Raw genomic sequence first — 24,156 nt, 5'->3', positions numbered from 1 at the left:
TGTGCCTCACAACTTTTCCTGCAGGCTGAGAGCTCAATTACCGTACTGTAGCTAGTAGGAGCGCAAACTCCTTATAGTGAAAACAAACGGAACAAAAAGAGCAACACAGCTGCACAGAAACTGCACGTTGTAGACATCGCTGATCACAACAGACATCGCCACGCAGGAAGACACTTTAAACCTTTTTTAGTTCAAAACTTCACTGAAAATGTCCTTGAAAATTATCTTTAGAAAAGAGTGGGAACCCTGTTAACGTCCATCTTTTTTCAATCCTCAAACAAAGCAATCATTACCTTGGACCATGTTGTCTATAATAATGACCGAACACTAACTATATTTACGCACGACCCACCGGATATACAGTTTGTGTGATCCAGCAGTAAATGTGAAATTGGTATTTATGGTCTACCTATTTTCATGTATGGGGTGTGGGATGTTTCTCTCAATGTTTTCCCCGTGTCCTGAGTTTGAAATAATGAATGATTTGAATGAATGATGAAACCATGAAGGAAATCAGGTTTATTATTTCACTATATTAGGGCTCATTGGAACATACTAGTTGCTGTCAGTGCAACCTGAAACCATATTTGAGCTACATTCATCACATTTTTACATCATTTGTGTTTATCAAATAAATTATAATACATATGATTCACTCACACATGCTCACATACAGCGATGGTTTTCTTGTTATAATCCTTAATCCTTTTATGGGGTATTTAGAAGAAATTAAAAATGTGCAATTAATTTGTGATACTTAAGCCTGTTTGAGAGTAGTCCTTTTCTTCTTATTATAAGTACTGTATGTTGAAATACAAAGCCTCACAGTACAGTTCTCAGGACATCCCAAGTGATACCTGCAGAGAGCGCTGTAGGTTTATTCAGTTCAACATGTATTTAGTTCATTTGTTAGTGCCCCCTTAATCTCAGATTCTTAAATCTTCACCAATTTGGCATTCATATTCTGTAATCACAATAAACCTCTTGGATTTAACAAGAACATGTTGCTCAAATCTCCTGCAAGGAACTTTTGGTTTGTGTGTGATGTGTGATGTTTGTTGTTTTTCCTTTTTTCAAATGTGTAGTCTTGCTTTCTATTGAAAGTGAAAAGTATCAGTCATTCAGAGTCTTAGTTCTGTAAATATAAAAACAAAGATGTTTAATCAGTGTGCAGTTAATCACTTTATCTGACACCTACCCTCTGACTGCTGCTTCTATAATAAATAACTATACAGAAACAATTTTTGCTGATGGTCTTTTGCTTTGGTAGGTTCTATATGTTTTAATATCTATCATTTTCATGACCAGTTAAAACTCCCAACAGAAGATTAAAAAAAACAAAAACATATTTAATCATTTACATTTAGAATACTGGAGAGTCATGCTGTAACAAATCATTCAAAAGTAAGAACAGAATTTTTCTTCAAATAATGAATTATGCAGTCCATAAAATGAGGGTGACTAAATAATATTATACAAATATTTTTAAAATAATAATGCATACATTGTGATGTAAGCACACTACAATATACATGCATCACAAACAGTCAATGGCATGTATAATAAACTTAATACAGATTTAAAATTAAAAATAAAATCAGCAGGTGAATATATACAGAATCACAAATAAGTTTGTGATGTGTCCAAGACACACTCTCAACCTGAAGCCAGTTTTAAATATCTGCAGAAATGATGAGTTAGTTAACAAAGTATATGACACCAAGCTTCTGGGTTTTATTGTGGATACTGGATTATGATGGACAAACCATATAAATAAAACAGCTGCTCAGACAGGACAAGAGATTTCTGTAATTAAAAGATGTTCAAAGTGTTTAATAACAGATGCAACTAAACAGGAAATTCAAGGTAAACAAAATGAGACCATTTAAAAAATAAAATAAACTCCATGAGTATGTTGGTCACTAAATTTACTTTTCCACTAGTTTCTATATCCTATGATGGAGAATTAAGGCCAGATTATGGGGGGGAATTTTCAAAAGAGACTTTGAGATTAAAGTTGTAGCATTAAGAGAATAAAGTTCTTAATTTAAACTAAAAAGTTGACAGGTTTAAGATAAACTATGAACTTTCTGAACTTGATTTCAGTACAAATTAAAGCTTGTGCTCATCAATAATCTGTCCAGGGTTGTCCCCTATGTGTCCATTCACAGTTTTTCTGAAATGAAGAACAAAAAAAAAAGAATCTCTTATTATCATTAACACATGATGCAGTTATTTTATATTTTAAATATAGCATTTATACTTACTTCTCCTCAGCATGGTCCTGAAGTTGAACATTGAGGGTTTCAGGCAAAAGCCAACAGAAACCCCCGGCAGCAATTGGTATGATGCCATATATTATCATGGGGATGGTGTGATGAAAGACATCCAGGAGTCTGATGAGTGGTGCGAAGATGCCCGCCATTCGAGCACACATGGAGTTTAGACCAACACCATTCTGCCTGCAGTAACACACATTGGACTGATCAGTTTCCCACAGAAGATAATGGAGAATGAGGGGTTGCTGAATCTCATCTAGGATTTCCTGAGCATGACTGAAGAGTAGAGGAAGGTTTGTCCTGCAGAGTTTACAGGCACCTCATTGATGTAAAATGTAGAGTGAAGTGTGGTTGCAAAAGTCTGTGCCAAAGCAGCTTTAAGAAATAAGTTAATAAAACCAGCACAACTTTAATTGGAAGTGACTTTCTGGCTGTCAAAGCTTCGATCAAGTAGGGGAGAACTGGGTTGGTTGTCACACGGGTTGGTTGGCACACTCGTTATATCTCGCCACCAGAGGGCGCTGTCTCTCAAATTGGGGTATGGACATTTCTAGGATTAGGATCAGAGCTCACCTACATAGTCTTCTCTGGAGTAAGACAGCTGGACTTGAGGTGAGAGGACTTTGTGTATTTTTCATGTCAAATTGTAAATATTCAGCTCCTCAGTATTTTTCTTCTAGGCTTTCAAACGATGGGTTTATAACAAAAAGTGTTACCCTTACAAAGTGTGAGGGGAAAGCTATAGTTTAGATTTTTATTAGCTAGCTAAGTAGTTGTTAGATGGTTGTTAGCCTTGGTGCTAGCAAAAAATTCCAGTTGGGGTTGGTCGTCACATTCTCTTTGGGGTTGGTCGTCACATGTAACAACCAACCCCTATGTTGGCAAAATCTTGCATGGTGAAATGAGTTGGAGTGTGCAGACCCTAAATTTGCCATCACTGTAACTCAGACAGTGACTGCATGTAGCTTTATGTTGTTATATAGGCTGGCCTACAGATGTGTTTCCTGTTCATGTTCCTTGCTCATTTAATGTTAAAATGCATTAAGTTATGTAGGCCTATCACTTGTCAGTGCAATTAAACTTTCAAATTTAGTTCTGCCTTCTTGCCTATTTTAAAAGATTTTTCCCATTGAAATACCATTGTGACAACCAAACCCATAGTGTGTGACAACCATCCCTGTGATGGGGTTGATTGTCACAATGTGTCAGAGTGTCTTTGATAATTAATTGCCTCTTTGTTACAATGAGTTGGAAAATGAGAGGGATACACATTTCAAGCCAACACATTAAGCTTCAATTTAATTTAGGAATGACTATTGAAAGATGTTTTGATCATGAGCAATCATCAAAACAGTAAAAAGTGTGACAACCAACCCCGTTCTCCCCTAACTGTCGCTAAGTATATAAGCCACAGATCTTGAAGCTAGCGTTATTTGTTACATTGTCAGGCTCTGAGTACAGGGGTGTGTTAGTGTTTACTTCTCTAACGGTCACAAGAGCTTCAGATATTGTTACAAATAAGATTTTGTAAGTAGTTATCAGAAAGCAGAAAGCATGACATTACCTTAAAACTGTTGGGTATAACTCTGCAGTGTAAACATAGGCAGTGCTGAATGAAGTGGTGGCAGCCATTTTCCCTAATACAGCTATGACTGTTACCACCACGGGAAGATCTGATAGGTAAAACATGCAAGATGAAAACATACACTGTGTTAGAAAAAAATGAAAAACAATACTTGTAAAATAAATAATTTTAGTTTATACAAAAACCTTTACCTTTTGGGATAGCAAGGGTCAAAAGACAAGACACACCTCCAAAAATCAAGAAGCACGAATGACATATTCTTCTTCCAAAATGCTGAATTAGCAGTAAAGAGCCCAGATTGGCAGGAATTTCCACAAAACCAAAGATGAACTGAGTGAGGTAGATATTCAGGCCAAAACCTCCAACATTCAGGCTCAGTCCATAGTACAGAAGACTTGTTGCAAACCTAGCATCAAAGATGAAGAGGTTAGTTCAGTTTTCTATTATATTGCAACAAATAAATATTAATACTGGGGCTGCCAAATGATTTGTGTCCCAATTAGTTGTGAATTAGTCACACTGTTTATCTCCTCTTAATGAACCTCAAAGAAATATTTTTCAGTTCAAGACCACATACCAGTTAAAGCCCATTATGATGGTTCGTTTTCTTAAGTAAGGTATTCGAAAGATGTGAAACATGTTTCTTCTTTTGGTTGTGACCTTCATATCCACCTAAACAAGTAAAATAAAATGTTAGTGTCATAAAACACGAGTTAAATTTGGTAAAATCTTAAGTGTGTTCGATGCAGCTCACCTGGTCTAACAGATCATATGGTACCTTCCTCCTGTTCACCCTGGCTGCTCTCTCAAGCATCTTTTGTGCCTCCTCTTTCTTTCCATTGGACAAATACCAGCGAGCTGACTCTGGAAGAAACCTTTTCAAAGACAGGCTCAGCATCAGAAAGTAGCCCACGATTATTCAGTTATAACTTGTTTAGCAATATTTTTTAGGGGGAAGAAAGAAAAAGTAAAATGGACTGCATAGCAGCTTACCAGTATAAGAAAATCAAGACAGGGAGAACAGGGCCGGAGAGGACCAGCTGCAGGATCCTCCAGTTTGGGATCAAAAATGCAAGGCCAGACAACAACATCAGCCCAACACCATAAATTATTATGAGCAGCACTGTGCAGACCGCAGCCTTTGAGGGATCAGTCCATTCTAACGCTGAAAGACAAAAATAGGTTTTCACATATTATTACTGAAACTAGGATTCTGTGATAAGAACACTGTTCAGGCTGTAGCCTTGCTCCTGAATGATTTTTTAAATCTAACTATCTTATCTACTCTACTCTACTCACCCCTCACAGTTGAGTTAATTGGTTTATCCCTATAGATTTTTGCATACTTTTTGCCAATTGACTAACCCCAAAAAGTATACTTAATGTTTGTCCAGACTTTATTTGAAGAGATAGCATTTCAGATTCTTGACTGTTGATCTAAACAGCAGCTCTGAGTAGCAGAGGGTGGAGGTGCAGACCAGGGGCGTGTCCAGAACTTTTTGACCAGGGTGGCCCAACTGAGGCTCTCACATAGGCAGGGCTGGCCAGGGTATTTACACATAAATAAAATTTACCCTTTCTGTCTTCACTATCTACTTTGATTGAAGTATTAAACAGTTCTTATATTCCTTTTGACTTAAAAAAAAAAAAAAAAACACGACAAAGTGGCAACAGATAAATATTCAAAGCTTAATTCTTTAAGGACTTACAAAATATGTGTTTTCAAAGTCACATTTGAGGGCACTACAAGAAAGCTACTTTCCTCCTTTATATATTCTAACAGAAACCCCACCTCTGACAAGGCAAATAGCCAATCATAGTTTAGGATTTGGGGTGGCACCTGGGGTGGCCAATTTGATTTCAAGGGGTGCCAGTGCCACCCTTGCCCAACCCTCTGAACACGCCACTGGTGCAGATGTCCCCTTTTAAGATAAAAAACAAGAGCAATCTGCACAGAGCAGAGACAGTATATGCACATGTTTGTACTTGAATACCAGCTGCAAATCAGACTTTGAGATGGAGCAGACAGCTGGGGCAACTAATGCAAGATTCATGATGCTATTAGCTGCGACTATCCATTTTTAGTGAACTCACACACTAAGCAGTTTTGACAGGAGGTATTGATTGATGGATGATATAGGTGCTAAGTGTATCTGTCATTAGCATGTTGGCTAAGCAGCTAGCAGTCTTTCAACTTTGTAATCTGGAAGATGTTTGTCACAGATGGCGTACCTACCCAACACCGATGTGTTCATTACCATGACACCTCCTGATGTCCCACAGAAAAATTTTAAGACCAAGAAAACATAGATGTTTGGCGAGAAGGCCAGTCCCACACCAAATGAAAACACAATGAAGAGTGAGAGCAGGACTGCGAAGCGTCGCCCAAACCTACAAAAATGGGATAAAGAATATTTCTTGTGTTTTCAATGATACAAAAGGGACATAACTACTTTTTCCTATTTACTGTTTCTTATCATATAAAAGAGGGTACAGTTAAGTATATTTTTTTTAGTGGTTTGTCTAAGATCCAAAATACATTTGTGCGATTTTGTGCCAAATCTTGCCCTGACATTATTCTTAGATTCTGAAATAAAAGTTTCTTCTTTGTGAAAGAAAACAGCTTCTGTAAAACCAAGAGTCTTGATAGTAAACTATCCCTTTCAGTAGACAGGAGGTGTGACTGTTCCTTACCTGTCAGAAATGGCACCATATGTCACAGCACCAACCATATAACCTGCCATGTAAACAGACTGCGATACCTCAATCAGGCCACTCTGGTCACAAACCAGATCAAACTAAGAGTAAGAAAAATAATTGAGAGCAGGGTCAGAAGAATTACAGACTCAATGGACTGGGTAAAGGTTTAAGCAACATTTTTGAAAGGAATATTGAATTTTCTTTGCTCACGTCAGTCACACTGCTGGAAGCACCATTGGATGCCTGATAGTCCCATCCATCTATACATGAGGTTGTTTTGTTAATCCCATATGCTTCAATAGTTTCCAAATCCAAATCCACAGGTGTGAACATTATGCAGCTTTCAAACTGTCCATCCTTGTTCAGTGGCAGGGTGAGATTCCTTTGTCTGTCTTCCGTCAGGTTTGGCCCTTGCTCCAAGATCCAGTCAGTGTTACAGTTATGTTCAAAATTCCTGCCTGTAAATACCTGACCAATAATATCAAAAGCAACAAAAAAGCTTGGCATGCATAATGCTGCAAGTAAGCGTTTCTGAAATGAACCAAACTCCCCAACCTCCTTCAGGATTTCCCCAAAATTGCTCATGTTGATCTGTTAAGGTTGCTGTGGCTCCTCTTCACAGTGCCGTGTGAGGTGTGAATGAGCCCAGCATTCAGATTACTTGATATCTCATCTAGCTAATTAATCTTTAATCCAGTTTTCCTCAGGCGTGACAAGACAATAGGAGGTTATCTAGATTTATCAACTACAATGACATAACATCAGTTGTTTTAAAGATTTCTCTAGTTGTAAAACTTTCAAAATAACAATAATATCAATACCTACAAATGCAATGACAACAGTTAAACTCTCCAGGGTTGACCTTATTTATACTGCACCCTGTAAGAAACAAAATCTGCAGCACACATCCAGTTATGACCATTACTGTAAAATAAAACCATAACACCATCAGATTTGCCCTATTGGACTTGGTTGAGTCAATGCCATATATAGGGATGGGGATGGTGTACTGGAAGATATCCAAGTTGGATCAGTGGAACAAGGATGCTTGCCACTTGAGCACACATGGAGTTTAGGCCACACCATTCTGCCTGCAAGAACACACAATAGACTGAGTTAGGATCTCAAACTGATGGAAATAATCTAAGTCGCGTTATAGCCAACAAACCACAAGTTATTCTGTAATTAACAACAATAAAGATATCAATACACAAAATAACAATGCCAAGGTGAACAGGGCAGCAGTACATAACTTTGTATTGAGAAAGGACTCTTGAGGGAAATTCAAAGTTGTGTCTGTCTTTTCAATAATTATATAGCACAATTAATGTAGTTGTGTAAAAATGTATAAAGTTAACCAAAGACTCAATAGTTAAGAGCACTACTCAGTAGATATTTTAAATACAGCTTGAATATGAATGTATAATTGCTTACTTTTGTACAAATACGCATTACATTCTCTTACCATCACTGAATATTACTGAGAAACAAATTAACAAGGTTGGCACTATCACACCTGGATGGGAGATGGTAAAAAACAAAATAACAAAACTAGCTAGAAATAGCAATGAGACATGAGGAGATGAGGCCACCAATGTTGAGGTGATGCCATCTGTATGGTACAAGCAACTCTGCATTGAATAGGGAATCTGTGTTCTTAAAGGGTCCTTGTGTATATGAACTGGGTGGAGAGATAGTCTCGATGATAGGGAACAGTTTGGTATGATTGTAACTTTGGTTCTCTGAGTGAAAAGGCTATCTCTCCGTGTCAAGGCTGATGGGGCCTCTTCCAATCAATGCTGACCTGAGTCCACCTGGGCCTTAAATACCCACGCATGCAGTAGTGGTGTGTCCTACAGAAATATCCACCTCAACAACCCTGTAGGGGTTCCCATCCAACAACGCTCATGTTGATATATAATGAATGACAACATCTCTTCAAAATGCAGTGTAGGTATGCATGAGCCCTGCTCCAGATGCAATTCTCTTGTCTACACTGTGAGAAAAAATAAGTTAGTTCAACTTAAAATAATTCGTAACCTGGCTGCCTTAAAATGTTAAGTTCAGCAAGCCAAGAAATTTAAGTTGTTCCAGTTAAGTTAAGTTTCCACTTTTGTCGTAGTTCCTTAAACTTAGTTTTATTAGTTGGGGTGACAAAGACAGTGCTGATAAATTAGTTCTATCAACTTCATACTTTAAGTTTAATCGACAAGCCTTTTAGTGAGACCAACAAGCAAATCTAAGTTTTACAAACCTAAATCATAGTAGAAACAACATGAAAAAACTAATTAGATCAACATGTTTCTACAGGTATATTGAGTTGTAAAAACATGAAAATGTAACTTGCCTGAACTAAGCATCTTGGTGGATCTATTTATAATTAATACTTCTGCAAACATGTCTAAAATGTTAGCTCAACAAAGTGTTTTTTTGAATCAACTTATCTTTTTAAGGCAGCCAGGTCACTTTTTCATCATACTTGCAACATTACGTTCATTAAAATTACAAGTACTAGTCATTTCTTAAAACAACCTAAGCCTCAATTTTCAAAAAATACTACATAAAAATGATTTCTCAACATGGGACAACATTCAAAATACTTCACTCAATGTCAAAAATGACAATAGCTTGTTTGTATGAATTTGACTTGGCATCAGAATGCTATCATGAAGAATGGATTAATATGGCAACTATGTTCAATATTGATCTAGAAGTAAACACTTAGCTTATAAAACTGTAAGCAGAATAACAGAAGAGTGCTCTCACTATATAAGAACTATGTAGGTATAAAAACAAAAACTAAGTAGTAAAAAGTCTACAAATATCACACATTGAACATTTCTCTTTTGGTAAACACTTCTGCACTGCATGCAGCAAAGTATTAAAACATTGATCCAAAACGAGTGTCTCTTGCAGCACATGGTATTGTAAAGGTTGGTCACTCCAGTGACTATAAGGGGTTTCCTGTGCATTTGTGCAGGGGCCATACTTACATCTAGTTGTATCAACAAGAAAATCTATGTTACCTGAACTACTCTGGCTGGACTGATTAGTTGGACACTATTTTACTTGATATTTCAAGTAAAACTGACATTTAAGTTGAACTGACTTAAGAAAGTGAACTGTGGTGACTAAAATCTAAAATCTCTTTTTACAATGTAGCTAATTAATCTTTAATTTTGTTCTTCCCTAAGATACGATAAGACAATCACAGTTTATTTGGCTTCATTTCCTACAAGAAACCAACAGTTTCCACCAGTTGTAAACACATCAATAAAACGAGGGTTTACATACTGTATACAATGACAATAATTGAACACTGGTCGGAGTGGATTTAATCATATCACATTTTTAACCAACACAAACTCTTACAAACAGCTTTACACACCTTCAACAGAATGTACATGTAGATGGCTATATGACTATATAATACAGCCGCAAACATCAATAAACAGGAAATTCAACATGCCCTTTTGGACTTGGTTGTTTGTATTGTCTGCCAAGTGCCTAACCTTGCTCTGATTAGAGACATAGTAATGCATCAGTTTTGGCAAATATACAGTTAAATCATATTACTATATAATACTGTAAACACTGCATACTTATACTCAAAGCAGTTTATTCATTTAACTAAATAAACAGAAACATTTGTGTTAACAAATACAATGCTATCAAACTACTATCTATTAAAGGTGTAATTCCCTCCAAGCACAACAGACACAAGTGGCTTTCCTTTTACTGATTTACTTGCAGCTTGTTTGCAAATACACCGTGAAAACACAGGCTGCATGCTATATACAGGAGGTAACGATATTCACACTTGTTCATGCTCCGTGCTCTTGTGCTATGAAGCATGCACGTCGGAAGCGCTTCACTCGCATGTCAACTTATGTCAACTACTTATATGCATGTGCATTATACACACAGATACAACCTATATATACATTTATATATACAAACTTTAACAAATATGCTATTTGTGATACAAAAATACTAATATTATAATTGCAACAACTACGAAAGGCAATTAAACATATAGTGACTTCTTAATACACATTTTCACATATTTTTTTTATATTTTTTTATTTTATTATTTAACTACCATTTTTTTAATGTAAAAACTAACTCTGCTACTCACCACTGCACTATTATCATATTATTTTAGTCTGTACTTATTAGTCATGCCTTTTTGTTGTTCTTTGTATTTATAGCTGATGTTATTGTTGTTATTATTATTATATTTTTATTTGTATTTTATTTTTATTATATTTATATTTTTATTTGTATGCCTTATTATGCCTCGTACAAAGAGAGCATAGTTTACCAAAGTCAAATTCCTTATGTGTTCAAGCATACCTGGCCAATAAAGCTGATTCTGATTCAGATTTTTAGCATTTTGAACAGTAATAATTACCTATTGGTTTTTGTGTCCTAAAATGACACCGTAAGTAACTCATAATGCTAAATCCCTCAGTTCAAATTACAGTCTGTGCTCTTGAGTAGATTGTTCAGCTCCTATGGGTTCCTTCTTGGTTTCACTAAAATTAAAAAGAGTGCAAAAAGTTACTTCAATGACACAAATTCAGCCAATTAATTTGGAATAAAAACGTTTTTCAAATTCAGCATCTATACTCACGTGTGCGCAGCATGGTCCTGAAGTTGAACATTGAGGGTTTCAGGCAGAAGGAAACAGGAACCTCCTGCAAAAATGGGTATGATGCCATATACCAGCATAGGGACAGTGTGATGAAAGACGTCCAGGAGTCGGACGAGTGGGGCGAGGATGCCAGCCACTCGGGCGCACACGGAGTTTATGCCTACTCCATTGTGCCTGCAGGAATACACAGTAGACCATCAGAATTTTTATTCCTTGGCTTTCAACCTTGTATGAGACTCTGCTCCTGTTTTAGTGTTTTATGGTTTGTTTTTTGTTTCTATTGTTTTATTGTTTTTATTTTTTTATTATCCTGTATTTTAATTGTTTTATGCCTGCGTTTTTTGTCTATTTGTGTACAGCACTCTGTTTCAGCTGCGGCCGTTTTTAAAGTGCTTTATTAATAAAGTTGAGTTGAGTTGAGAAAGTTGAGAATCTCACATTGATGAAAATCCTCTGGGCAACATTTAAGCTTATAGCCTACAAGTAACTCTGCAATTCATTAGACTCCTGTCCCTGCTTCTACCACAGGAAAAACATCTGAGGTATTTAAGACTGTTGCTTTCACAACTGTCAAATAACATTGGCCAGAGAAAACATTAAAATACCCTACAAAGAAACCCTCACAGGTCTTCAGTGTCAAACAGATATTATCGTGAATTTGCACCATCATCATTGGCAGCAGCAGAAGCATGGCCTTACCTTAAAACTGTTGGGTATAACTCTGGAGTGTAAACGTAGGCTGTACTGAATGAAATGGCGGCAGCCATTTTCCCTAATACAGCTATGATTGTTACCACCACAGGAAGATCTGATGGATAAAACATGCATTATCACGTCATGTACCGTGTAAGAAAATGTTAAGTAATCAATGCTTCAAAAAACAATATTTCATTTCATGCAAATTTATTATTTCACCTTTTGGGATAGCAAGAATCACAAGGCACGCAGCACCCCCCAAAATGCAGAAGCTGGCTTGACATATTCTCCTTCCGAAGTTCTGAAGTATCAGCAAAGAGCCCAGGTTTCCAGGAATTTCAACAAAACCAAAGATGAGCTGTGTGAGGTAGATATTCAGGCCAAAGTTTCCTACATTCAGAGCCAGTCCATAGTATAGCATACTGCATGCAAACCTAGTGTCAGAGATGAAAAGAGTAGTTCAGTTGAAAAAAACTTTGGAACAAATATTCAATAAATACTGTATATTTAGTCAAAATTACTGATGGATGTCATCTGCAGTGATTTACTGACTGAGAATGACATTGATCTAAACAATAACTGCAAAACCCCTGCAAACTATTTGTAAGAGCCATATTCATGTTTCTGAGTCAAGCTGTGAACCACATTCATTATTGTGCCACTGGGTGTCGCTGTCTTGTTGCTTAGGGCACAGGTAAATATGTAAGTCACTGCCAAGGTATCAGATGTGTGTTTTGACCAAGTGGCAACCTCTGGTCTCAAACTATGAAGCCCACGTGAAAGTGTTATAAACTGCAGTTCATCGAGAATCTGCTTGACACTGGCTGCAGACACACCAGAAACCACATAGACACCAATTCAAAGAAGCCGATCTTTGCAGCATTAATAAACATGTTTACAGCCTGGTTCAAAAAACGGCTTTGCTCTACGTAGCTAATTTCTCTATTGGTACACACTGTACGGTGGTGAATGTTTTTCTAATGTGACGGTTCAGAAGATATTAAGATTACGAGTTTTTGCCCAAATAAGGATATGACCGACTTGACTCCCTGTCGGGAACACATAGCTGTTGGCTAGGAGGCTCAAACTCTCCCTCTTTAAGTCAAACTCTGCCTGGTTGAGTTCCACATTTCCAATATGGCTGCCGCCGTCTATTGGCTTCAAAACAACGCTCAGGAACAGATGGGTGACGTCACGGATACTACTTCCATTATTTATACAGTCTATGATTATAACTCACATCCACTTGGCAAAGAGCAAATCAAGCATTTCATTTCAACTGTTCCTTCTCTTCTTGCTTCTCCTGCAAACCACTTTGCTGCCCACCTCCACCCCACCACCGACTTTTTTATGCTGGAGGGTGGACTGACTTAAATGTATATTTGAAAGTCAGATAGTGTGCAGGAGTTTTGCAGTTTCTGATTGTCTCACTCCTCTCCTTCGACCTTTCCCATCAAATTGATTTGCAAAGTCTTTTTTCCTTTTTGGGTGTCCTGAACAATAACATCAGCGATAGACAACATACCAGTTAAAGCCCATTATCATAGTTCGTTTTCTCAAGTATGGTATTCGAAAGATGTCCAAGATGTTACTTCTTTTGGAAGTAACCTTCATATCTACCTAAAGAAGTAAAAGAAAATGTCCTTGTCATATCTTTTTTTATTTATTTCTTATTGAATCTTAAGCATGTTTGATGGAGCTCACCTGGTCTATCAGATCATATGGTACCTTCCTCCTGTTCACCCGGGCTGCTCTCTCAAGCACCTTTAGTGCCTCCTCTTTCCTGCCATTGGTCATAAGCCAGCGAGCTGACTCTGGAAGAAACCTTTTCAAAGACAGGTTCAGAATCACAAGGTATGATTAATATGTTTGATTTGTATATACGATGTATAGAATTGAAGAGTAACTAAGAACAAACAATATGAACTCAAAGGATGCTGACCAGTATAGAAATCCCACAGCAAGGATTATAGGGCAGCAGAGCACCAGCTGTAGAATTCTCCAGTTTGGGACTAGATATGCAATGCCAGACAACACCATCAGTCCAAGGGAAAAGACTACAATAAGGACCTCTGTGACAATGGCAGCCTTTGAGGGATCAGTCCATTCAATTGCTATGAGACAAAAGATGAATTTCACATATTAGCTCTTCATTCTTACTTCTCTACAGGGTTCAGGCTTCCGCTCTGCACTTTTTCATCTTTTTTAACAAATGCATTCCTCAAAAGCTATGTTCATTGGTTCATCGCAAGATATTGCATATTTAGGCAAACTTTAAAACTACAATAATGAATTTCACATTAGTGCTGACCTTTTTTAAATTGACGGCATATCAGACTCTTGACTTAGGTTTTCTGTGTCCTGTCCAAAAAAACGAAGCCAAACAGGCCTGTCATATTTGTTAGAGAGAACATTTAAACTTTCAATTTTCTCTAAACCATAGTGCAAAAGGTTTGTTTCTGCTAGCCATCCAAAACTGCTGGCTGCATTTAGCGGTTAGCCCCAGGATAGCAGGTTAGAAAGACAACCCTATCCTGTTATAAACAACAGGATAGGGATTTCCATATGGCAAACATAACTGTGCTGATGATAAAAACGTGGAAAGGTTTTTACTTTCCCTTCTAAGAAGTTCATGCTTAATGCTAACTATGACCTTTTTCATCTTTGTAAAAATTGGATTATATTTCCTGAAAGCAGTCAGGTCTGGTTCTCCTTTTGATGTAACCCAGCTGCTTAGCCTCAAATATCTGATTAACAGCACATCAGAATGAACAGAAAGCTCTAGGCGTTTTTCGACCAGAGGAACTTTACCCCGGAACTAGGTGCGTTTCGACCGGTGGATCCAGCGTCTAAATTTAGTTCAGGGGTAGATAATCTCCCCCTTAAAAAGCCGTTTATGAGGGATGCATCCGGCTGAAAGTCTCCAGTTAACAGGGTCGCTGTTTAAACCAAAACACCAGCGATCTCTGCCACGGCTTTTTGAGTTAAAAAGGATTTTAAAGCCGTGTTGAAATGTCTTTGCTACTCGCGTTTATCTCCTCTCATGTGTTGATTCAGTGAATCCATCTGTGATGAAATATAGAACGATCTAAAACAGCACGAGCTGAGTCTCTTCCATGCTATCAGGCTAACTGTTGTGTTGCTCATAATGAAACCTGCCTGCCCGTCTGCTTATATGGTGTCATCTGTGATGAATGGCATTCGTCTTTACTGCCCTCTACTGGTCTGATGGTGTACTGCATTTACCTTTTTCCCCCTCCATACGTAACTGGCCTGATTTGAACAATCTACCCGGAACTTCAGCCCCCGGTCGAAACTTAGACAACAATGGGGGCACAGAACCTTTTGGTTCAGGGTAAAGTAGTTCTGGGGGCTAAAAGACTCCAGAACTCTTGATTGAAATGTACCTAAAGATACATAAAAGTGCAGTCATGCTAAATGGCTTATCCAAGCAGCTAGCTGTCGTTTTAAGTTTTTAGCTCAAAGATGTTTGTCACAGACGGTTTACCTACCTAACACTGTTGTGTGCATTATCATGAGACCTCCTGACGTCCCACAGAAAAATTTTAAGACCAAGAGAACATAGATGTTGGGTGAGAAAGCCACTCCCACACCAAATGACATCACCACACAGAGTGAGAGCAGGATTGCGAAGCGTCGCCCGAACCTACAAACAAAGAGTTATTATTTGTTTTATTTTCAAGGACACAAACTGAGTCTCCCAGATATTTAAATATTTCCCCCTCTTCAGTCCTGATGTTGCTCAGAAGAGAGTACATATTTGGTTTGTTTTCTCTTTAACAGTTTGACTAAAGAAGTGACTGATTTTTAACCAGCTTTTAGATCGCAAGATGCATCATGCCACCCTTACTGGCATCAGTATTGATCTATTACGATCTATCTATCATGATCGTCCAACATTCTCAACGCTGCCATAGCCAGACTCCAGACAGACCACCAGAGTGCCCTCTTCCTGATCTCTGGAGACTTCAACCATGTATTTTCTACATAGCTTATTTTGTCTTCTGTACATACTTTTATTATCGTTATTTTAATTGTATTTGTATTTATGTCGTATTAATTACTTCTTCTATTAATATTATTTGATGTTCTTAATCATTGTGTATAGGAGCAACTTTAATGACTGAATTCCCCCCCGGGCTAAATAAAGTATTTCTGATTCTGTTGGACTCCCTTTGCCACAACATATTTTCTTTCATGCCATATCTTAGCCTGAAAATACTATGAGACACATATTTCAACATCCCTTTAACTGGTGATTGTCCCAAGTCTTGTTCTTTACCCAAGTTATATTGCCTCAACAACTGTAAAACCAAAATATAATTTTAATCCCCAAACAAAAAACTATCCCTTCCAGTAGACAGGAGGTGTGACTTTTCCTTACCTGTCAGAAATGGCACCATATGTCACAGCTCCAATCAGATAACCTGCCATGTAAACAGACTGTGAAACCTCAACCAGCCCTCTCTGGTCACAAACCAGATCAAACTAAGGATCAGAGAAATAATTAAGAGCAGGGTCAGAAGAATCACAAGCTCAACAGACTTCTGATAAACAGTTTAAGCAACATCTTTGAAAGGAATATAGAATTTTCTTTGCTCACGTCAGTCACAATGCTGGAAGCACCATTGGATGCCTGATAGTCCCATCCATCTAGACATGAGGTTGTTTTGTTAATCCCATATGCTTCAATGGTTTCCAAATCCAAATCCACAGGTGTGAACATTTTGCAGCTTTCAAACTGTCCATACTTGTTCAGTGGCAGGGTGAGATTTCTTTGTCTGTCCTCTGTCAGGTTTGGCCCACGTTCCAAGATCCAGTCAGTGTTACAGTTATGTTCAAAACTCATACCTGTAAATACCTGACCAAACCCATCGAAGGCAACAAAAAAGCTTGGTATGCATAATGCTGCAAGTAAGCGTTTCTGAAATGAACCAAACTCCCCAACCTCCTTCAGGATTTCCCCAAAATTGCTCATATTGATATGTTAAGTCTACAGTTGCTCCTCTTCAGAGTGCTGTCTGCGTTATGACCTACCCTGGCTTTAGAATGCTCATATATCTTATCTGGCCAATTAATCTTTAATCCTTTTCTACTGTAAAATGTGATGGCGTGTCTTTCATTTGGCTTTATCTCCTAGAAAGGGCCAACTTCAGGGTTTCTAATGCCTAATCAGCTGTAAATAAGTAGCAAAAGATTAACTGTGCACAGAAACAAGTAAATACAACAACAAAAAAGTGTTGGAAGTCTGGGGCATGGGGAGCCGTTTGTAAAGTTGTGCACAATGAAAATAACAGCAACAATTCTCCACATGTAGCTCCCAAGCTTCATAAAAACATAGAGTGAATCACATTTAGAGCAATATTCAATATCTACTTCACATTTAATTTTGATTTGAAAAATATATTTAAGTTACAATCACTGTTAAATCCAAATGTGAAATATATATGTTAAATATAAATATAAATGTGAAATATAAATGTTAAATCTTAATATAAATGTTAAATATAAATGTTAAATAACATAAAATGTTAAATATAAATATACATTTTAAATATAAATATAAATGTTAAATCTTAATATAAATGTAAAATATAAATATACATTTTAAATATAAATATAAATGTTAAATCTTAATATAAATGTTAAATATAAATGTTAAATATAAATGTACATTATGAATATAAATATAAATGTTAAATCTTAATATAAATGTTAAATAAATAAAATGTATTATTATTATTAAATATACTATTAATGTTAAATATAAATGTTGATCGTTACATCTAAATGTTAAATGTTAAATATAAATGTTAAATGTTAAATATAAATGTTAAATGTTAAATATAAATATTAAATTTAATATAAATGTTAAATGTTTAAAAGTTCAGTGTTGCTCTGCGATCCTAAATATTTTGCTAATATGCAAATTCATACTTCCACCTAGCGAAAAATACCAAAATAAAAGCTTCATAAAGTGATACAGACTAAGCAATAGCAGCTTAGCTTGTCCGTACCATAGACCGGGTTAGTACTTTCTTTAAGCCTTGTGAAATCTCTGTATGGCCTCCAAAACTGCCTTTCTAACATTTTTACAACATGCAGTCCGGCAAGTAACCCATAGGAATCAATACTGACAGGCTATGGTTGAGATATCTGTATCGCTTTATGAAGCTTTTATTTTGGTACTACAGCCAAGCGGCAGTATGAATTTGCATATTAGCTAAATATTTAGGATCGCAGTGTTGAGCTGTATGACAGGCCAAGGGGCTGTGACAAACTGTCAGTCTTAGACATGCTGTTAATGAAAGAGGCATGGCTTCATGTCAGATCTTTTTTTTTGGAACAGACTGGAGGAAAAGTCTGTTTGTTTGTTTGTTCTCGGGCAGGCTCAGAGAATACTTGGAGACCCGTTGCACATCCTTTACTCTGAGTATGAACTTTTACCGTCTGGAAGAAGGTACAGAGTCCCCAAATGTAAATTGAATCATTTTAAAAACTCCTTTGTGCCGATCTCTATTAGACTTTTAAATATTAAATTGATTGTTAGGGTTGGGACAGTGTTATGGTGCTCTCTCTTTAAGAGTATGCTGTGTGTTGTATGAATGTGTACTATTTATTGTACTTTTTCTCATTTATTTATGTGTTCTTGTGTCATTGTGGTGATTTTTGTAGGAGCAGGTAACATGTGCAGCACTGATATCAAAGACAAATTTCCCTACGAGGACAATAAAGTACATCGTATCGTATCGTAAAACCCCAAACATCCTTTTTGTCAGTTGTTGTTATGGTCCAGATTTCAGTGGATACATCAGCCACATAGAGGAAACATGACGGTACAGAAATGCTGCAGTGAGGCCAATCTCGGAAAGTCAGAAATGCCCTTTTGGACCTGGTTTTCTTAAAAGTGTTTTATTCTTATCATGGACATTGATTGTACACTTTGCCTTTCCCTGAGCAGTTGCTGTATGTCTGCAAGTCATGTGCTAACAACAAACTGACCTTCCATTAAATATATACAGAAAAAGTGCGCTGGAATTTAAAAAATAATAGATAATATTCATAGTGAATAATTGCACTTACCTTTACAGATTATGAAGATGGCAGTGTTCACAGCACTGATTGAAATCATTGAATAATGACAGTTCAATAGGTAAGCATTGGTCCGTTTATTTATAACACAAGAAAATGTGATACTAACAGCTTCATATCCGGTGTTAAGAGGGGCGTAAAAGTTTGTTCGTATGCACAGTCTCTGTCCTTTGTACTCGGATCTCTGACTTTTTAAAAGCAGAAGCAACTGACACTGCCTTCTTTCTTAAGTATCTGCACCTTAGGATGATTGTAAGGACAAAAAATGAAATTAATTAAGGATGATATGGGTGGAAAAAAGCAGATTTTAGGATGAGCTTAAGCACTTAGGGACAAATAATCACAACTGCCAAGAAGAGATCCATCAACATAAGAGATGACGATGCTGAGTATCGCGTGCAGGAGGGGAGGAGTGTTACGGTGAATGCTTTTGAGATAACATTTTCACAACATGCAAAAAAAAAGGTTTGTAGTTTAGTTTCTGTGTCCTTAACTCTTTCTGAAAGCTTTCTAAAAAAAGAGGAGGAAAAACAAATAACTTCTGGTTTCACTTTCAGTTGAAATCACAGTTTGTCCTCTTGAATAATTTGTTCAATCCTGTATCTGCTCCCCCTGGGTTCATTCACAGCTTCTCTAAAATGAAAAGCACAAAAATGTGTTTTGTATTATTGTTTACAGTCATTTAGTTTAAACTTGTTTCTTTCTCTTTTTTTTTTAAATTCAGCATTTTTACTCACTTGTCCTCAACATGGTCTTGAAGTTCAACATTGAGGGTTTCAGGCAACAGGAAACAGAAACCCCCAGCAGCAATGGGAACAATGCCATAGATCAGCATGGGGATGGTGTGATGGTAGACTTGCAGCAGCCTGATCAGTGGAGAGAGGATGCCCCCCACACGAGCACACATGGAGTTCACACCTATACCATTCTGCCTGAACACAGACCAGACTTATTAGAATCTCAGTGTAGTACAAATTACTTATCAATTGTTAGTCTGTAATTAAAAAACAGATATTAATGAGAACAAAATAATAATTCATTAATAAAGAAAAAACTTTTGAGTATTAGTGTATCGAAATAATCCTTCTGTTAACCTAAAAATAAGTTTGGGTGAATATGTAATAATGTGTTCATGCCAGGCCTTTTTCAAACATGTAGGTTAAGGGAAAAGTGAGTCCTTTATCTGAGGAGGCGTATGAGCCTGTAAAAACTCCACAAGAGTCAAGGGAAGTGAACTCATGTAGCTTGATCTATTAAACAAAGGGTTAGAAAATGGGCTTGTATACTGCTTTCCTTTTACATGTGTCCACCCTATACCCTAAATCTGGGTGAAATGTACTGTTGGGCCTCTAGACACCGTAAAGCCATTTTTACACAGTGCAGATATTGGGAATGGTCATTTCTTACACTGGTGACAGGTTCAGGAAGTTTACCCATACATGCTCTAAATCTCTAGCTAGACTCTTCTCCTCTGTTGTTCCCAACTGGTGGTATGAATTACCTAACTCCTTACTATTCACAGAGTCCCTTTCTACTTTTAAGAGATGTCTGCAGACTCAACTGTTCAGGGAACACTTAGGCACTTAACCTGACCCTTCTCCTCTTTGTCCTCAGGGGTAGAATGAATCAGAAGGTCTAAAACCCAGCTCTTATTGAATCTTTAGCACTGAATATTGAATGCTGTTGAATGTTGAACAATATTGTTGACCTGAAATATTTGTTGTGATTAGCTGTGGCTACATTATCTTTAAAAAAAAAACTGGCACTTCTTCTGGCACTAGATGGCAGAACCTTTGGCCAATCAACTTGAAGCATTTTGACGCACTTACTGAAGTTTTTCCCTCCAGTCTAAATTCTGCTAAATGAAATTGTAGAATTGCAGAATTGTAGAGCATCTTTTCTTATTGGTGGTGGTATGACTACAAGTCAATATTGCCATGAAGATGTCTTTCGGTCAGGACTGCCATTTAACGGGTGAACATAAAGGTAAGTCAATCTATATGAGATGCCTCATTTTCATTGTTGAGGTTTTTTTCCATTGCTGACCAAAATGTAAGATCAGTTCATCTTACAGCCAAGGGGGAGTTGGTTAAACTCACATCAAAATAAAACAATAGATTCAAATAGCTGACTTCCTGTTCATTAAAAGGTATATTTTCTGAAGACTATTTGTTGTTCTTAAAAGGTTAAACATGGCTACCAACACCCAAAAGATAGGCCTACATTAAATTGAGCTGAAAAATACATTGGGAGGTGAAATATCTTATGGTCAAGTGGAGCTGTTTACAGCACCCATATATGTCAGGCATTGTGCAGCTGTTATCATTGTGTAACTATATGGGGTCCCAGAAGTCGGAAGTTCAAAAGTAGTGATGGGTCACTCTGACCTGGAAAGTGACATGAAGTTCAAAGGTATAGTGCTAAGTCACTCAGACCTGAGATTGTGTAACACCATAAAGAGTGTGAAAAAGAGTGTGATCTATCAGTAAACATCATGGACTTGTACTTGTATAGCGTTTTCAACCATTTATACTCATTCACTCACTGATGGTAGAGGCTGCTAATGTAAGGAACCATCAGTATTAGCTAATCTCATTCATACACATTCACACACCGCTGAACAACAGCGGGAGCAATTTGGGGTTTAGTGTCTTGCTCAAGGAAACTTCGGCATGTGATTGCCGGAGCTGGGATTGAACCGTCAACCTTCCGATTGATAGACAACCGACTCTACCCACTGAGCCACAGCCACCCCAAACCAGACCAGACTGTCATTTTGTTCTAGAATATGTTACAATATAATTACCTTAAAACAGTTGGGTATAACTCTGCAGTGTAAACATAGGCTGTGCTGAAGGAGGCAGTAGCTGCCATTTTCCCCAGTACAGCTGTGACTGTTACCACCACAGGAAGATCTGATGGGTTAGTAAGGTATATTAAAAATAGAAGTTACACCGTGTCAAACAAGCAGTACAATATAATGTAATCGCTTTAAAGCAAATTATTTCAGTAAATAGAAACATCCACCAGGTTTAGTGGGTACCATTTGGGATAGCAAGGACCGCAAGACAAGTAGCACCCCCAAGAATCAGGAAGCCCGCTTGACTTATTCTCCTTCCGAAGTGTTGAATTAACACCAAACCAGTCAGGTTTGCAGGAATTTCCACCAAACCAAAGATGAACTGTGTGAGGTAGATACTCAGGCCAAAACCTCCAACATTCAGGCTCAGTCCATAGTACAGAAGACTTGATGCACACCTAGTGTCAGAGTTGGGAAGACAGCATCAGTGTTTATACTTTTTATCAATCAATGTGTCCTATGACAAATAATGGCTAAACATTATTCATGCTTTTCACAAACTTAGTGAGACAATGGCATAAACATCCATATCAGTCTAAAGACGTACCAGTTAAAGCCTGTTATGAAGGTTCGATTTCTCAGGTATGGTATTCGAAAGATGTCAATTATGTTTCTTTTTTTGCGTGTACTCTCAACAGTCAGCTGAAAAAGTACAAAATATGTCCACAGTGTCATAGCAAGTTTATATTATTTGGGTTGATGCTTTAGTGTATTTACAGTTTTTCTCAGTCGCTTTGGTACATTTCTCAGATCATAATTGAAATTCTCAAATCTACTTGTTCAATCTTCACATCATTGCGTCACTTGTGCACATTAAAAAAGCAGTTTCTCATTTCTTTGAACAAGTTGCAAATGCTTTTGGAAATCCATGCAAATGATTCTGTACAATTATCTGCTGTTTCCTACATTATCAAGTGCTTATGTCATGTTGATCAAAATGTATTATAATGGGTCTCTGTTGAATAGTCTCACCCTCCACAACATTTAGGCATTCAGTTCATCGCATAAGTCTTCACATGCAAAATGGTTGAACATGTTGTCAGAATATGTCACTCATATTTCTGTACATTTCCTTCAGACTTTTTTTCTAAATCTGTCCTGAATCTTGACTTTCTCTAACGAAGGGAAATGCAAAGGTGCATCTCATGAACCATCAACTGGTGAGTATATATATATATATATATATATATAGCCAGAGCACAACACAATGTTACAATGTCTGACAATGGAAGGACAAGGAGTTGGACTGGGTCAACAGCCAGAGAGAAGATAAAGAGAAAGAGGTGGAGGTGTGAGGCTGCATGCTGGAGGAGTTGGGAGTCACAACAGAGGAAAAGGCAGAGGACATATGAGTGTTCCTGATGAGATAAGAGCCACAGTACACTACGGTGTAAATTACAATTTACAATGACTGTTATCAAAACTTTAGCCATAGTTTACAATGACTGTTATCAAAACTTTAGCCATAGTTTACAATGACTGTTATCAAAACTTTAGCCATAGTTTACAATGACTGTTATTAAAACTTTAGCCATTGTTGACATCAGAACGTTCCTCCAGAGGACACTGTTATATTGACAACATGACTGCAGTTTGACTGTCTTATCCATACACAATGGCACAAGGACTTGTCACTCTGATGGCACTGACATGTTCATTGACACAGATATTTACTTTTGAGAGATGAACTAAGGATTTTGAGCAAGAAACTGGCTTTCGCTGGTAATCCATGGGGTTTTGCTATTTGTACGAATTGTTTTGAGAAATGCGCTTACTGTTTTGCAAATGTTGAGGATGATTCGAGAAATGTACCAAAGTGACTGAGAAAAACTGTAATGTAGCTCACCTGGTCTATCAGGTCATATGGTACCTTCCTCCTGTTCACCCTGGCTGCTCTCTCAAGCACCTTCAGTGCCTCCTCCTTCCTACCATGGGCCAAAAGCCAGCGGGCAGACTCTGGAAGAAACCTGAATAAGAACAGTTTAATATTACTAAGTTGGATTTGTAGGTCATTGATGAACCTTCAGTGACCGGATAACAGTGCTTAAATATTATGTGATGAAAGGTTGCTGACCAGTAAAATAATCCCAGGACAAGTATAAGAGGAGTGAAGAGCACCAGCTGCAGGAGTCTCCAGTCGTGAATTAAAAATGCAATGCCAGACAACATCATCAGCCCGACAGAAAAAGCCGTAAGGATGATCTCTGTGCAAAGGGCAGCTCTAGAGTGATCGGTCCATTCTAATGCTATGAGACAGATACAGTAA

At 37.4% G+C, this 24,156-nt stretch overlaps 2 protein-coding genes across 2 annotated transcripts; both read right to left on the bottom strand.

The window, feature by feature from the left end:
- Positions 1-1,583: 1,583 nt before the first annotated feature.
- LOC117828697 (solute carrier family 22 member 13-like) lies at positions 1,584-7,263 on the bottom strand. Its single transcript, XM_034705907.1, has 10 exons — positions 6,775-7,263; positions 6,559-6,662; positions 6,101-6,255; positions 4,858-5,029; positions 4,619-4,739; positions 4,442-4,536; positions 4,056-4,270; positions 3,844-3,952; positions 2,268-2,462; positions 1,584-2,176 (listed from the first exon to the last, which is right to left on the bottom strand). Exons 1-10 carry the CDS (start codon positions 7,147-7,149, stop codon positions 2,113-2,115), a joined length of 1,605 nt encoding a protein of 534 aa, XP_034561798.1. The 5' UTR covers positions 7,150-7,263; the 3' UTR covers positions 1,584-2,112.
- Positions 7,264-10,857: 3,594 nt separating this feature from the next.
- On the bottom strand, positions 10,858-16,916 carry LOC117828699 (solute carrier family 22 member 13-like). Its single transcript, XM_034705909.1, has 10 exons — positions 16,542-16,916; positions 16,323-16,426; positions 15,430-15,584; positions 13,860-14,031; positions 13,622-13,742; positions 13,443-13,537; positions 12,137-12,351; positions 11,921-12,029; positions 11,201-11,395; positions 10,858-11,102 (listed from the first exon to the last, which is right to left on the bottom strand). The coding sequence occupies exons 1-10, from the start codon at positions 16,914-16,916 to the stop codon at positions 11,045-11,047; spliced, it is 1,599 nt and encodes a 532-aa protein (XP_034561800.1). The 3' UTR covers positions 10,858-11,044.
- Positions 16,917-24,156: the final 7,240 nt, after the last annotated feature.

This window comes from Notolabrus celidotus, chromosome 17, assembly GCF_009762535.1.
Source record: "Notolabrus celidotus isolate fNotCel1 chromosome 17, fNotCel1.pri, whole genome shotgun sequence".
NCBI classification, from domain to species: domain Eukaryota; kingdom Metazoa; phylum Chordata; class Actinopteri; order Labriformes; family Labridae; genus Notolabrus; species Notolabrus celidotus.
Note: the sequence above shows the minus strand (reverse complement) of the source record. Positions and strands in the feature narration are given on the sequence as shown.

Bases quoted from the DNA above. Each gene is read 5' to 3' on its own strand.
- LOC117828699 (XM_034705909.1), bottom strand. From the start codon at position 16,916: ATGAGCAATTTTGGGGAAATCCTGAAGGAGGTTGGGGAGTTTGGTTCA. The intron at 14,032-15,429 runs GTAGGTAAACCG...TTTGTCTCATAG, and splicing joins AATGCACACAACAGTGTTAG to CAATTGAATGGACTGATCCC. The intron at 13,743-13,859 runs GTCAGCATCCTT...GTCTTTGAAAAG, and splicing joins GCTGTGGGATTTCTATACTG to GTTTCTTCCAGAGTCAGCTC.
- LOC117828697 (XM_034705907.1), bottom strand. From the start codon at position 7,149: ATGAGCAATTTTGGGGAAATCCTGAAGGAGGTTGGGGAGTTTGGTTCA. The intron at 4,271-4,441 runs GTATGTGGTCTT...CTTTGATGCTAG, and splicing joins ATCATAATGGGCTTTAACTG to GTTTGCAACAAGTCTTCTGT. The intron at 2,463-3,843 runs GTAATGTCATGC...GTGTTACTGCAG, and splicing joins TTATACCCAACAGTTTTAAG to GCAGAATGGTGTTGGTCTAA.